Genomic DNA, 17,118 nt, shown 5'->3' with positions numbered 1-17,118 from the left:
TAACCAAAGCAAGTTGAATTTAGTGTTAACACATTTCTTTAATTGTACAAAGAAATCGGTGTTGACTTACTGATATCAACCATTATCTTCAGAATTCAAACAATCAAACAATCGAAATTTACACACAAAAAAATCCCTTTCTACAATGCAATCACTCATCCATCCATATAGTTAAATGGTAAACAAAATGAAAAACAAACTCCAAACTGAAGTATAGACTATGTGGGAAAAAAGCCTCACTGACTCTATGGAAGATTTATGTTAAATGCAACAAAAACCAAAAGTGTATAAATATGCTCTACAAAGGTGGGGAATCAAGTAGAGAGACTTGGTGCATACCGTTGAATCCTACCGTGTTTTTCCCCTTTAAAAAATGCCTTGATACTGTACACTTGAGAGCCAGTCCTCTTATTAATAGGTTTTCAGAAGTATATCTGACTTGCATTCTAGGAAGCATCAACATGGCTTTCCCCAGATGAACCTGAATAATTCATTTATGAAGCAAGTGGGAAGTTAGGGGCTAAATGAAGGAATAAGTGAATAACATATAAATTGAAATTCAATGGAACAAACTAATGACAGATAAAAAGCCAACAGTCGTGTTGAGGCACTGAATAACTGTCCATACTGGCATCATATAGACGTGTAATCTACTATATGAAAAGAAATCAAAGAAACATAAAATATCATACCCCTTGTAGAAAGCAATCAAGTATCTTTCTTTTTATAGGTAGAAAGCAATCAAGTATCTTTTGAGAAAATATATCTTTGATCATTAAATTTCATTTACGCTGCTAAAATGTTGAGATATCTTTTCTTCAAATTGCTTTGTGGTTCTTAAAAAGATGTTTCTATCATCAAAGAAAGGAAATAATACACTCCAATTGGTACACCACAATGACTAAATAAATTGGACATCTTCAAAGAATCTCAGGAAAAATTACATAAATTGCCTGGAACATCTTCAAGCAATTTGTTTTCTTAAATAGAGAAGACAAGCAATCCCATAAAATTACAACATAAGGGCCCGGCAAAAATAAATCAACATCTTCACAAGAATATACCTTAAACAACCAATATAACTCACTATATCAACTCTAGAATTCACCTCTCAAGCAAGATTAATTTCCTAGATGATAAGCTGCCAAACCATTGCTTCCTTGATCATCTACCTAGTACTGGATGCCAACACTTAAAAGATCCAATCATTGAAGGTCCATGGAAATCAGAATTTTCATCAGTGTTTCAAGTAACTTAGAAACCCAAACTTTTAGGGGAAAAATGTATTTCCAATAATAATATAATACAATTAAAGTATTTGAAGGGAAAAAATAATCATCTAATGAAATCGCTAAAAACAAAATACCTTATGGCTTATGCCATGGGTATTATGATTCCCATTTCCATTTTATCCTCTAATGAATGGTCTGTGGTCTCATTTTCAAATGACATGTCCTAATGTGTGTATGTGTGTGAGTGAGGGTATTTGTGTGTGCGTTTGCATGCAAGTGGCCGAACTTGTGTGTTTTCTTCTGATATACAGATCATGTGGTAGGCCAGAATTTAGCCTGAGGTTTAACTAGGCTTAGTGGACTATTGTTTCAATCTCTTGGCATGCCACCTGGTGAAACCAAAAGGCTTTAACAATTTATTCAATTAAACCTAACTCTCATTGTTGTTTATCTTAAAACAAGGAAGCTACATTGATCTCCAATCAGCAACTCAAACCTTTCTGTAGAGCAGACATTTATGCATATAAAAACCTTAAAGCTTTCGGTTCTACAAGCCCTTCCTATCATGCTAGGTTGCAAATGGAAAGTCTCTCCACCCTCAAATATGTTACAGCAGATTCTTAGAATGTAAAAACACAGCCAGTTGTGCAGACCGTACTACTGTTGGCCTGAACTTCCAGAACCAGAACAGATATCTAATTGCAAATTATTTTCATGCCAGCTAAATCTAATTGTGGTTTCCAAACCTTCAGTCTGGATCCATCTATTCTCCAAAATTCAACTCACATGTTCTTTAGTCCTCCTCCTGTCCTTGAGCACCTTCAAATGAACCAGGTCAATAGTTACTGGTGGAAAGATCTGACACCATTTCCCACAAAAAGTTACTGTCTTTTCCACATTGATGGCACCTCTTACAGATATAATTATCTCTTTGGTCTTTGAACTCATCCACAAAGCATAATGCACCATAAAGCATACATACTTTCACAGATATCTTGTAGAATTTTCTCACAGCAAAATCACTTGAGTGCGCCCACACAACTCAAAGAGAACTTCTCCACCTACCCAAATTTGACGCTCACACCCTCCCTTTAGCGCAAACCAATCCTAACAGATATGTTGTAAAATTTCTTCCCCCTTCAGAATAAGTATTATCCACACCACACTTTAAGAGCCCTACTACACTTTAATTTTCCTGCTTCACATTTGAAAACTATAACCATGGTGCATTAAAATAGATTTTTACTATAAGCAATTTCCCACAAGCACTTTTTTTATGTGTACTTGCAACTATAGATTAATCTAAAAGTATCTGTTTATTTTAGAACGTCATTGTACAAAAAAGAGGGCTACAATGCTCTACATGTAACATTGTGTAACTAACTCCTTGAAACTACACTTCCTCAGCCAAAGGAAAAAGTAAAGAAAAAGAAACTAACATAGCCAACTACCACTGGAAAGTCATAATGTCATATGATAACCCATATGATAAGAAAGAGTAGGTGGTGTATGGAATCTCACATTACTTGGGAATGGGAAGTTACTTGCTTTTTATAATGTTCTAATTGGCCTCCAATTATATCTTTGACTAGTCCTTTTGGAATATATGTCATGTGGTTTTGTCATTCCATTGGGCCATTACAAATGGTATCAGAAACTATCTCAACAAAAAATGTAAGACTTGAGCCATGCCACCTATGACGGACAGCCTGACAAGGATGTCGAAAATTTAAGAGGGAGAGGTTGTGATACCACCCCCTATGATAAGTAGGTAGGTTTTTTATAGAATCCCACATTGCTTGAGAAGTGCACTTTATAATGTTCTAATTGGACATCACCTACCCTTACTTATCATATGGGACATCACAATCTCCCCCCCCCTTAAATTCCCGACATCCTCGTCGGGCCCGTCTATCATATGTGGCACGGCTCAAGTCCCACAATTTTGGTTGGGATAGTCTCTTATACTATTTGTAATGCCCCAATGGAAGATCCAAATCATATGGCCTATACTCCAAAATAACTAGTCAATGATATAATTGGAGTCCAATTTGAACATTATAAAGAGCAAAAACTTCTCATTTCCAAGCAATGTGGGATCCCATACACCACCTACCCTTACTTATCATATGGGGTATCACATGTAAGGACTTTAGCACTTTAATATTTCCAAAAAACCATATATGAAACATGTAAATATAAAACCAGGCAATCCTTCCCATCGTTAAGAAAAAGAAAATTGCAAGATTGCAGACATCATGAATAGAAACTATATGGGGATTTTGATCCGAGTACTACTTTAATGAAAGTCCTCACCTGGGTGATACTTTCACATGAAGCCTCAAGCAATGGTTGGATCTTTTCTTCTTATACCAATTCTTCGTAATTCTCGCAAGTGAGAAGCTACCTCCCGAATTAATTGAAGCCCTTCCTCTCCGTTTCTGACTGAGTTAATGGTGTGCTCAAGAAAACTTCGGTCTGCCTCAAGTGCTTCCAATCTACCTTTCAAATCTGAAACCTCATCTTCAATAGAAGCTAAATCAGTTTCCCTATGGAGTACATAAGAGCCTTGCGCAGCACTATCAAATTCAACATTTTCCTTGCAAATGAGCTGAGCTTGCTCGAGTGATGCTTGGGTATTCAGATTAGCACTAGATACAGATCCATCATGTTGTATTGACAAATCATCCTCTTCTACTGCTTCGTTTTCTTGAGTTTCCCCTTCAAAATTGGACTCTTTCAACTCACTTTTTCCATCTCCTTCATTTTTAGGATATTCACCATTTTCCAAGAATACACCATTACTAGATAACAGATAAAGCTTCTTCTCTAAATTCTTCAAACATTGCAAAACATATGACCTTTCATCTTCTAACTCAAATAATTCATTCTTCATGGCACCTGTATTGCTATTCCCCAATTGGGTCTGTTTTTCTTCAACTTTATCACAGATATCAAGTTTGGCAGTAGCTGAGTTTCTAAGAACACTTGCACTATTCTCAACAGAAAGAGATTCTGAATGATCAATTCCAATATCTATTGCCTTCATATCACAAGTTTCCTCCGCCACATTCTCCAGAATTGATTCATTTGGATATTTATTCCTATAAAATTCAAGCTCGGCTTCTAGATCTTGCATCTCTTTTTCCTTCTCTGCAAGAAGGTCATTTGCTTTTTGCAGTCCTTCCATATCGTATTCGGATTGCTCTTCCATCAGTCGTAGGCATTGCAAGGCTTCCATATGGACGGTTGCCTTCTCCTCCTGCAATTTAGTAATCATGGCCATGGCCTGATTGACTGCAACAGCAGAAGCATTTCTTTCTTCTTCCAACTCCTTATATAATGCACTCATATGCTTCCTATCATGTTCAATCTGTCGTTTTAATCTATCAATCAAACTTTCACCTTCAAGTTCGCTGACAATGCTTCCATCAAGAGACAAGCCAGACTCATTTCTCTCAAGTGAGATCCTTTTTTGAAGTGTGCTTCCGTCCAGAGAGAAACCAGACTCATTTCGTTCAAGTGAGGTTCTGTTCTGAAGTGTGCTTCCATCCAAAGATAAACTAGTTGTCTGAGGTGCACTTGCATCCAAAGACAAACCAGACACGTTTCGCTCAAGTGCGATTCTCTTCTGAAATGTGCTTCCATCCACAGATAAACCAGACTCATTTTTTTCAAGTGAGACACACTTTTGAAGTATCTTCATTCCAGTAGAGTAAGAAACATCAGCAGTCTTCAATTCGCCAGTATTTACAGAAAATTTAGGACTCTTTTCGTTCATTGATTGCTCAATCCCTCGAGTGCCAGATAACTGTGAGAATAAGAGCTTCAAATCTTCACTAAGTCTGGAAGAATCCTTCCCAACCCATTGTTCTACAAGAACACCAGACAATTGTCTTCCTCTATTGCCAACAGCTATCTTATAAGCATCACCAAGATCCAATAAGTCAGATGCTTGCTGAGCAGAGTCACCTGAAATGGGCTTTGTTTCTAGATCAAATTTGGATGATGTAGTTGGTGCAGTTCTTTCATCATTGATTTCCCCGAAGGATCCAAACTCCACCACAGGTGTTCTCGCAACTTCATTGTTTCTTCTAAGATCTACTGAAAGAAACAATTCAATTTAAGATAGATAAAAGGTTAATCAAAATGGGTAAAGATACAAAGAATGGGCATTGCAAGTAAATAATTTATGATACAATCCTATCGTTATGCACAAAAATTTAAAGTAATTAAAAATAATATGAGAAAGCACTAAACAAAATGAAATTCTAACTAAGATATTCTTTGTAAATTGAAGTATGACAAACACTTTAGGATGGAAGAGGGGTTGGTGAAGGAGACGAGGGCGGTGTAGATGCTCATAAACGCAAAAGCCAAATACACACATATCAACTTTTATGAAAGAAAATTAACATGTAGTTCCCAAGACCAAACAGTACCACAGAATGAAAGATAGAGAACACGAAAAACTGAAAAATTCTCAACTTACAGCATTCTTTTGATACTTCAATTGTGGTTTCCAGAGTATTTGATGATGGAGTGACATCATCAAGGGAAATAAGATCATTTGGAGTATTGGAATTGGCCTTGCTATCAGCTTCAGTTGGAGCAGGGGAACTGGCTTTGCTATTTGGTTGTTGCCAATTGAATTCCTCTAGACCATTCTTAATAACAACAATTGTAGAGCCTGATGTACTGCCATGGACATCAATAGAATTTAACTGCACCAGCGAAGTTGACGAGGAAGCCTCCGGTGCAGAATCTGCAATTATCAGGTTCTCAGTGGCCAAAACATCAGCCAGAGTAATTATAAGTGGCTCCAAATGTGAACTTTGAATAGCATGATCATCTTTGGAAGCATCAGTTTCACGAAGCAATGCACTACCATCACCATCACCATCGTCGTCAGAGTACAGGACTTCAGATTCAGTATCTGAATTAACCTTAAGCTCTGTGTATCCTACATGAGACAAAGAATCTCGCTCACTATTTCTCGGATTAGAGGCTCTAACTGGCACAGATGGTTTTTCTCTTCTCTTCTTCAGGTCATCCTGATCAAGTCCAACCACAACTGATAAAGGTGCATCAAACTCAGCAGCTTCAAAGCCAACTGATTTGGTCTGAATCAACTTTGGAGGATGGCTTCTTAAAACCCATGGTTCATTGCAACAAGAACAATGCCTAATGCTTGAAGAACAGATTTTATGTCCCTCAATTAAGGGGTCCTGATCAAAGCCACAGAGAGTATCCTCCCCCAATTTGCCCACCAATAACCTGTATGTTTCAGCATTGGATTTATTGATCGTGGCAAACGAGAAGAGACAAGTTTCGCATAATCCACGAACGTCTACAAGCTTATTGTGAGCATGGCAAAGAACTAAGTTAGAAATCTCCAACTTATGATGGCCGCAGATCAAATCCCAAAGGTATCCCGATTTCTCACCGCGAAAAACGTGATCAAGTCTTGAGCACAGTAAACAAGGCATTTGCAATTTGCAGTAACGAGAAAACTTTGTAAGTAAGAATGAGAACAAGGCATTAACAAACAAAAAGATAATAAGCAGCCATTCAAGAACAGCAGAAGACAGAGCGGTGGTAAAACTCCAGTGAGTTGTGTATGGTTTGGCAGACGAAGTCATCGAGGTAGCCATGCCCCAGCAAAAAAACTAATTTCAGAGAAGAACAAATTGATTGCTCAAAACACAGTAAAGGTTCGAATCCTCCAATATGACATCAAGAATCCAAGATGAATCTCGACACTGCAGTCATTGATGGAAAAACAGGAAATTTGCGTTAAGTTAGAGCCAAAAACCCAAATAAAACACCACAACAAAATCATGAACGCAAAAAAATAGTAGGACTCCAAGAAAAAAAAAATTAAGGAACTTGTTTCTCAATAATGAACTATACTCGTACAGCTCAGAAAAAAGGAACAATTCTCATACAGGATCACTACCCGGAAACGATTGCAACAGAAAAGCCAATTATAGCCGAATTCCATGAAAAGAAGACGAATCCATTGAAAAAGACAACCGAATTCCATGAAAACTAATACCAACCATGAAACCAAAGGAACATAAATTCATTGAAAAAGACACAGACCCATTTACTGTAAGAGATCAGTATCCCCAGAAAAAAAAAAAAAAAAAAAAAAAAAAAAAAACACGACTTTAATGTAGCCAAGACGTCCAATTTGCTAATTCTCTAAAACTCTAAAGTCAATAATACAAATTCTATAGATCAGAAAAAAAGCACGAAATCTGATAGACAGAAAACAAATATGAAAAATTCAAATTAATCAAACAGGGTATAAAAAGAACAGGAGTACCAACAATTAGAGAACCCTGACTTGTTCGCGGGAGAAACCCAAGAAAGCAATGAATATTCAGAGGCAGAATGACAAATCAGAGTGACCCATTTTCAAGTTCATGACAACGAGACAAAAGATCCCAATTAGAAGTTCTTGCAATGCGAGAAGATTCAAAGGCAAAACAAAGTCCAACGAGAGGTTGAAGCTTTCCAACGGATCCGCACGTAGTTGTCACATTTTCTTAATAAAAAAACAAGCCGACCAGGGCCTGAAAGTCGGCTGCTGACAAGAGAAAAGGATCGCATTACCGAAAGGGCCCCAAAAATAAAGTGGTTCGGCTATTCAATGAACAGCAAAGATTCCCGAAAAATTCTTTCCACGATAATGCAATTCTAACGCGTTCATCCACTTTTCGCATACTCTAATTTTTATTTTTTCTTGACAAGTTATCAACTGAAATATTGATTTTTTGCAAAGCAAATTATAGAAGTAAGAGTTGGTAATTTTTTTTTTTTTTTTAATTATTATTATTATTATTATTTTAGTACAGCACTGCCCAATTTAGCATCCGTCGGTAAGAAAGTAAAATGAGAGGTCTATTTTTCTCCAGGCTGATGTTATTATTTTCAATTATTTTTTATCACAAAAATATTTCATAACTTTTAGCTAATTTTTCTAATAAATCGTTTTTGTAACAGCAATTATTTTATTTTTCCTTCTAACCAGCAGCTTAATTAATTTGTTGGAAAATAAATTTATGGAACAATATCCATTTAAGTGATTACATTATACATATTATTAGGGTTGGGCTCCGACTCTGAGGGAGTCGGAGTTGTCGTTTCTGACCTCCGACTCTGACAAAAGTCGGAGTCAAATTGCCCCTCCGACTCCGACTCAGAACTAGAGTCGGAGTCCGACTTTGATCGGAGGTCGGAGCTCTGACTCCGAATGAAATTTTTGACCTCCGTTCGGAAATCAGCGACATATTTTTTTTTATAAGTGAACCATCTACACATATTTGGTTTATTCAAGAGTTTTTAATACTTTAAATATTCCTTCTGATTTTTTTACTGAATTTTGATTATATCTTTAATTTGTTTTATGTCCGCCTGAAATTTAGCATTAAAGTGTTCATGACTCATGAGTCGAAAATTACACAAATTTTTAACTGACTTTAACCCTTAGGTGCACTACAAATTGATGGGATTCAAATTTTGGCAGTTAATTTTTTTTTTTTGGGGGGGGGGGGGGGGAGGGGATTAGTTTGCTTTTGTCTCTAAAAAGTCGAATTAATAGATGTATTGTCTGTGCTCCTCTCCTTTCTATATCCATAATACGTATGTCTCTATAATATATTCCTAAACCTCTTCTTTTTCTTTTGATTTCCCTTTTCTTTTTTCCCCTTCGTTTGCAAGTCTAAGATTCATCCCAAATATCAATATGCACATATTGATACTTGTAAAAAAAAAAAAACACAGCGTTCACATGTTGAGAAGATCTCTTGAACATTTTATCAAACACTATGCCTGCATACAAAACAAATTACAAACCCATCATACATTTCATTAAACACATTTTCTTACTACAAATTTACAAAATCAATTCATAGGAATCACAACAAAATATCAATTCACAAGAAAGTGAGAGACGTTTACATAAAATTAATTAATTAAACTACTAAATTTAATTCTAGGGCTCAGAAGTTCAGAACCTATCACTCTCACCGTAGGTTGAAGCTCGGCTTGAAGTCGCATGGAGGAGCAACGACGAACGGCGGCAACGGAGACGCGAGACGCGAGAGCTACGTGAGACGCAATACAGCAGCAGATCGAGGAGTCGCGGATGCAGTAGAAGAGGTCACGAGAGAGAACAGAGAAGGAAGAAAGAAGGGGGGCTCCTGCGTTTTGGCCCCCTCCGTTCCATAAAACAACACCGTTCCACATTAAGTGGGACGGCGTCGTTTATATTTTTTTAACAAAATCCCAGATGTAAAACGACGTCATTTTACATTTGGGTTTTGTTAAAAAAATTCAGAGTTGGAATTTGGAGCTCCATGCTCCAACTCCGACACGGGGTTCGGAGCTACTCCGAACTCCGACTCCAAAATCCGACCACTTCGACTCCGTCGGAGTCGAAATCGGAACGGATGTCGGTCGGAGTCAGAATTTTCAAAATTTTGCCCAGCCCTACATATTATAGGAGGTAAATGAAATCTATCATCGCATTATGACGTACATGTTGGGCTGGTCATGGTGTCATCAATTTTAAAGAGTCCTTCAAATATAATTAGAAAAATTCTAGATATAATCTTCACACTCTTATACACTATTTAAAAATATGTAATTTTACTTTTTTACCCTCATACTTTACATTTCATATTTCTTTCTCCCCTCCCCCCTCCCCCAAAAAATTCCCCTGCTCTTCGAGTCCTGGTATTTAATGCCGGTCACAAGTCTCCTTCTTCTGCAATTTTCTTGTTGCTTTATCCGCAAGAGTTGTGTACAAAATCGTGAACAATCCAATGAAGAAAAATGATGGCTAGGTAAATAATGCAAGACTCAAATGGATTCCAAAAATTCTTAGTCGAGATCGTAATCAATGGGTTTGGATTCTTTGGAAAGCTGCAATCGAGGATCTTAGTTAAAATCAAATCGAACTTTATATTTGGAATGAGCAACAATAGTCGAATTACAACCCTATGAAAATGCCACCATGGAATTCAATCCGGGGGGCAAGTCAAAAGAAAATAGAGTTAGACAAAGCTACCACAGATGGAATCACAAAGAAATTGGGGGAGGAAGTCATGGGAAATCACAAAGAAATTGTGAATAAGCTGTGCATCTTGTTTTGTTTGAAGAAGAAATGTTTGTGATCCTTCCTTCCTTTGGTCTGTATGCCGTGCGTCTTTTATTTATTTTTAAATAAAATAGTGCCATGTCACCGGGTGTGCAAAATAAAGGGGCTTTTAGCTAGCACGACTCATATAATTATTCTTTTTAAAATCACGAAAAATTCTATTAGTAAGTTGATATGTAAAGAATACTCTCTATGTCGTTAACATGGTAAGACTTGATTTGCAAGAGAAATTTAAAATTTAAAATTCTTACAAATCAAGTTTTGATTTAAAAAAATTATAATTTAAATCTCCAAATTCAATAATAGAATGCTTGTTAAAAAAAGTTTTCTGAAAGTTAGTCTTTTTTTAAAAAATAACCAAAACCTTCCTCTTCATTAAAATAATCAATCATTACACTGACTCTCCAAATGAATACAAGGCATAACTAATTAAGGACCCTCTTCTAACCAAACTAACTCATCTTCACAAGAGAGAGCTAACTTTGCCATTTGATGTACAGCTCGGTTACCTTCTCTTGAGATATGTTGAATCCTCGAATTCCCTCTGCCTTGAAATGTAGCTTTAATATCCTCTATTATATGTCCATACCAAGAGAAATTGACTTCACTTTTCTAGACTTCTTTAATGATTGTAAATGCATCTCCTTCAAAAACAGCATTTCCAATCCCTATTTCCAAACAAAATTCGACAGCTCTCTCTAAGGCTAGAGCTTCAGCCACAACAGGGTCATTTACAAAGGTTTCTGGCACACATAATGAGGCTATTAACTATCAAGTCCCCTTCCCAATTTCTTATAACCACTCCAACTCTCATATTGAAATTACTCACCTCTAGTGCAACATTACAATTAACCTTGTAAAAATTACAATTTGATTTTCTCTACCTTGTGGATGTAATGAGAGAATGTGTTGTTATTACATGGGGCTCACTTTTCTCTTGTACTTGTTGAAAGCTCTCCAATTCTTCCTTTGCTCCTTGTAAAACAGATCTTGGACTGTCAAATTTTCTGTCAAAAACAAATATGTTCCTTCTAAGCCATTTTGCTCAACACACACGCAGCTGCCTCTAGCTCTTTTTTGTGCAATCTTATGACCATGTTCTCCCATAGCTTGTAAAGGCCAATATCTGCACACTACCATTCCTGTAAACTTCTCAATGAGTCTGCCCATACATCTTGAGCAGCAGCACAACTCCACACAGCATGACTTTTTGTCTCCTCCACGAGCTCACAAATTGGACAAGGGTCATTATTTGTAATTTTTCTTCTAAAAGGATTCCTTTTAGTAGGAAGCACTTCACTAAATGCTTTCCACAAAAACACTTTAACAAAATTTGGAACATTCAACTCCCAAGTTTTCTTCCATCTAGCTGAAACAGTGCCTGATTGCTCAACTTTTCTTTCTTTTTTCAATTGAAGTGCCAAGTGATATGTTATTTTTACATAAAACATTCTAGACTTGCTTAGACCCCCAATGATTCTGTCTTTTGATCCTCTTCTGCTGATTGGTAGGTGCTTGATTACAACAACCTCTTCCGCACACATCACTTCATCAATAAGAGCCCAGCCTCCCTTTTCATCAATTAGCCCTTTTACCTTGGCTTCACTTGAGAGAGTCTTCACCTGTGATTGAACCATATGTGTTGTAGGAGTTGGTATCCACTTATCACCCCATATTTTAATCTTCTCTCCATTCCCCACTCTCCATCGCATACCTTCTTTAATTAAGTACCCAGATTCCGAGATACTTTTCCACACCTGTGAGGAACCACTGCTAGCTTTGGCGCCCAATACATCCCCTTGTTTGAAATATTTTTCTTTTAGGATCTTAACTACTAGAGAATCAGGCTTTATTAATAGTCTCCAAAACTTCTTTGCCAACATAGCTTGGTTAAAACCCTCCACATCTCTAAAACCCAACCCTCCATGGCTCTTTGAAATCCCTACATTACACCACTTCTTCCATTGGATCTTCCTTGTCTGATCCATATGTGTAACACCCCGCTCCCCGATAAAGTCATTTTTAAAATTTTCAGTGAACTGGTGTGCTACTAAACTTGAACTTAAAAAACTTTTCTTCTAACAAAGTGCCAGATATGAAAGATTCTATAAATAAATCAATCTTTATTAAATACTTAAAATTCAAAAGAGAGTCTGCGGAAGCAGTTATTTAAAATCAATAAAGTCTCATGTGCTTATCAAAATAACTTATTAAACTAGAAATAATAAAACTGAGCATGACATAAATAGTCTAGGCCTTTGCCTCACCTCCCTGGACTAAGTCATGTCCAGCAGTCTCATCCTCATAAGAATCATCACCTGGGATTGTTACAACATAAAAATACACAAAAATGAGTCGAATACTCAATAAGCAACACATCATATAGTAAACATAGTAAACATAAGGTTTCTTGAAAAATATGCATACTCATAAATATATACGTAAATAACATAAACATAAACTTATCTTTCACTTGTCATAGGCCAATACCTATTGTTGACCCCCGTGAGTTAGGGTTAGCAAATCCAAGTAGATTTCGATTCCGCTAGTGGCCACAGATTATGGAATCCATATATAAGGAAGACGCACTGGGTGCACTACCAACATGTACAACCTGGCAATGCAATATGCCCATAACATATGGTACTGTCGTCATATCAGAACATAGGCTGTTATGTATCTTATCATTCATATTTCATCATAATCACATTTGCATACTTATCATATCATAGATTTCAAATGAAATCGCATTCTTTTATAAAATGTTGTGATATATGTTTCCTCACATAAAATTATGATTTTTCATAAATCTTTCGATGCATAACTCCTTTAATAAAATCATGATTTTTCATAAATATTTTAATGCATAATTTTCACATAAATCATGGTTTTTCACAAAATATTTTAATGCATAACTCTCACATAAAATTATGACTTTTCATAAATATTCTGATGCATAATTTTTTACGTAAAATCATGGATTTTCATAATTTTATCATGACTTGGGTTCATAAAAATGGGCTTCCAATGGAGGGCGTATATGCATAATACTTTTATAAAAGACATACCGTACATATGTGTAAGGGTTTGATAATGCTACTTACCTCGCAGCGTTAATCCAATATTTTCGGCATGAAATCGATCACGTGAATTAGAAGGAGAGCGAAAACGTGAGGATGCTGGTGGACTAGAGGTGCTCCGCGTGATTTTGGGTAAGCATAAACTACATTAGGGCTTGAAGAGGAATGAGATACATAAAGTGCATGGGGCTGAGCGTATATATAAGGTGTCGGTTTAATAGTTTTAATGTGAACATGATTTGTAGAATTGTAAGAGAGTTCTATTAGGGCATAAATCCTAGTGGAAGATGGAGACGTGCATGGCTTAGAGTTTGAAAAGACAGTTGATTAAAGAGTTTTAACATGAAGACGACTTGTAGAGTTGTATCCGTATTGGAATAGGATGCCGACGAATTCGACCAAGGTCACAATTGTCAAGAAGAGAGTTTGAATTTAAAAACATGATCTACTAGTTAATTCAATGTAGGATTAGCAGTGATTGAGATTGCGTAGGGAACTTCAATCAGTGATGATTTCAACTTGAAATAAGTTTCTAATGGCTGATCTTTAAATTCTAAAAGGAGTCTAACTCGTTCAATAAATAATAAATGAGATTTAACCTAGTTATTGAGTCTAATTAAAACTCCTAACTAACCTTAATAATTTATCGCTCGTGGGCTTATGCAATATGACTCATTAAATATAATTTAGTCTTAATAAAAATTATCAATATTTCGATCTTAGAATTATTGGGCCAGGTCGTTACAATATGTTCCCACAAAAAATGAGCCATCATGTTTGATATCTCTTTACACAATTTTTTAGGTAATTGTAAAACACTCATACCATATGTAGGTATGGCTTGTAACACAGCTTTTATAAGAACTTCTTTACCTGCTTGAGATAAAAATTGATTCTTCCCGCTATTAATTCTCTTCCAAACCCTTTTCTTAATCCCTCTAAAATTTGTATATTTAGACTTGCCAACCATCGTAGGTAGCCCTAAATACTTTTCAGCATCCCCACATATCCTTGCACCTATGTTTTGTGCTAACTCCTCTTTTACCTTTACCTTTGTATTAGTGTTGAAATAGATAGAAGTTTTTTGCATATTCAACTTTTGCCTAGATGCCTTTTCATACTTCTCTAAGAGTTGTTTCATAATTCTCCACTACTGCATACTAGCCTTACAAAGTATTATACAATCATCTGCAAATAGTAGATGGTTGATACTTGTTCCTCCCTTACTCAATGAACTCCTCTTCTGGCCCCAATTTCTTCTGCATGGTAAACCAATGAGCTTAACCCCTCTGCACATAACAAGAAAAGATAAGGAGACAAAGGGTCACCTTGCCTGAGACCCTTAGATGGCTTGAACTCAGTCCCAGGATGTCCATTAACAAGCACTAAGTACTTTACAATTGAAACACATTGCATGATCAGATCAGTACACCTCTTTCCAAACCCAAGCTTTTCCATAATAGCTCTCAAATAAGTCCACTCAACTCTATCATATGCCTTGGACATATCCGATTTCAAAGCCATGCTCCCTTCTCTCCCCTTCTGTCAAGTTTTCATAGTATGTAAAGTTTCATATGCTATGATGATATTATATGAAATGAGTCTACTAGGTATGAATGCAATTTGATTATAGGAAATAATTTCATGTAACACCATCTTCAATATATTTGCAAGCACTTTAGCGATAATTTTATACAAAACATAAGCTTGTCGTTCTAAATTCACTTACAGATTTAGGATTCTCAAGCTTGGGATTTAGAGCAATGTGTGTGGAATTAATCTTCTCTTCAAACAGACCCTCATTGAGAAACTTGAGAATAGCTGTAGTGATATCATCCCCAATTATCTTCCAACAATCTTGGTAAAAGCAGGCTTCAAAACCATCTGTACCTGGAGATTTTAATGGCCCCATCTGGAAAAGAGCCTCTTCCACCTCCTCTCTGTTAAAAACCTTCTCTAGCTCCTCATTCATCTCCACAGTACCTCTCTTAATCATATGAGCTAAGCAGTCTTCTACATCTTCCTGAGAAGGGCTTATTGATCAATACACCTCCAGATAATGATCTTGGAAAGCTTTTTGAATCTCCTTCTGACTAGTTCTAGTTACTGACAGAGAATCACTCACTTGTGAAATATAGTTTCTCTTTTTTCTCTTAGTAGCACACATATGAAAGAATCGTGTGTTTCCATCACCCAATTTATACCAATTATTCTTTGCTTTTTGCCTCCATTTTATATCTTCCTGTTCTAACAGATTGCCTAGTTCCTACTGTAATCTTTTAATATCATCAATATTATGTGGCCCTTCAACTTCTTGTAATCTTCTCAAAGACTATCTTTTCTTTGATCATCTTCTTCCCCCTAGAACATCGAAACTTACTCCATCTTGATAATGAAGAACTACAATGATAAAGAGTAGATTGTATCCTTTACAAAGGTCTTGTTCCAATTACCTCAGTATGCCATGCCATCTCTACAATTCTTCCACACTCCTCATCTTTCAACCAACAAGCTTCAAATTTAAATAACTTCATTTTTCTATGATAACTGCCTTGCTCCTGACTAATTGACATAATCAGTGGTTTGTGATCCGAGCTTCTTACTATCAAACTTTCTACCAACACCTGTTTATGTATCAGATTTGAATGTAAGTTAGCCATTACACTATCTAGCTTCTCCTTTGTGAAATTGTCATCTTCATGTCGATTACTCCACGTGAATATGTCCCCCTACAGCCTAGATCAAACAAATGGTTATTCTCCATAGCAGATCTGAAAGTTTTCATCAAATATTTAGGTATATTTCTCTCTTCCTCCCTTCTTCTTAGAATGCACTAATAGTTCACTGAAATTCCCCATGATGCACCAAGGGGACTACCTTGGACTAAGCCTTGCTTATAAGTTCCACAACTGAGTCCTTTTACTAGCCTCAGGGTAACCATAAAATGCAGAAAATAACCATCTAGTTTTATGATCTCCTCCTCGTGTGATCCAACCACTAATGTGTTTCAAAGAAAAATTATGAATATTTATCTTATGTCAGACATCCACATTAATGCCAAACCACCACTTCTCCCCATTGGATCAACTACAAAACTACCTTCAAAGCCCAACTTCTTTCTCAAAATCTCTACTCTAACTGTCGTAAGTAGACTTTCCATAAGAAACACTACTTTGGGATGCTTTTCCTTTACCATTTGGTAAAGGTCTTGAACTGTCTGAGGGTTCCTAAGTCCTCGACAATTCATCTTCTATGCATTCATCAACCAAGGACAAACCTGTCCATTTTTTAGGTAAAGACAATTGAGCATACTGACATGAGCTTTCTTTCTTTCGATCCCTCCTTTTCCAGTTCCTTGTCGTGCACACCTCTTTCCTTCACGCCTTCATAACGTCCACCACCTCCTTCAACTGCTGATTTACTAAAGATGGGAGATTAAGGCTGTGTTTAGATGTTGAGCTGAGTTGAATTCTTTATGAATAGTAATAAATTGAGTAGTGGAGGGAGTTATGTGAGGCCTATCTAAATTGAGTTTAAAGTGTGTTTAGATGTTAAGATGAGTTTAATACTTTTTATAGAAAATTGAAAAAGGTTTTGGGTCCCACGTATAAAGATGTTTTAAGTTAAAAAAAGTTGT

The 17,118-nt window shown here is 36.4% G+C and overlaps 1 protein-coding gene across 4 annotated transcripts; it reads right to left on the bottom strand.

Annotated features, from left to right (window-relative positions):
• Positions 1-7,873, bottom strand: LOC121259695 (myosin-binding protein 1-like). 4 transcript variants are annotated; one of them, XM_041161407.1, is made up of 4 exons: positions 7,568-7,873; positions 5,725-6,994; positions 3,549-5,333; positions 1-481 (listed from the first exon to the last, which is right to left on the bottom strand). In XM_041161407.1, the coding sequence occupies exons 2-3, from the start codon at positions 6,884-6,886 to the stop codon at positions 3,574-3,576; spliced, it is 2,922 nt and encodes a 973-aa protein (XP_041017341.1). In that variant the 5' UTR covers positions 6,887-6,994; positions 7,568-7,873; the 3' UTR covers positions 1-481; positions 3,549-3,573. The 4 variants fall into 4 exon arrangements, with proteins under 4 accessions (XP_041017341.1, XP_041017339.1, XP_041017338.1 ...); XM_041161405.1 differs by having other exon boundaries at positions 3,549-5,336; positions 7,564-7,872; XM_041161404.1 differs by having other exon boundaries at positions 3,549-5,336; positions 7,568-7,872.
• Between the last annotated feature and the right edge of the window lie 9,245 nt (positions 7,874-17,118).

This window comes from Juglans microcarpa x Juglans regia, chromosome 4D, assembly GCF_004785595.1.
Source record: "Juglans microcarpa x Juglans regia isolate MS1-56 chromosome 4D, Jm3101_v1.0, whole genome shotgun sequence".
Lineage (NCBI taxonomy): Eukaryota > Viridiplantae > Streptophyta > Magnoliopsida > Fagales > Juglandaceae > Juglans > Juglans microcarpa x Juglans regia.
This window is presented reverse-complemented; position numbering and strand designations above follow the sequence as displayed.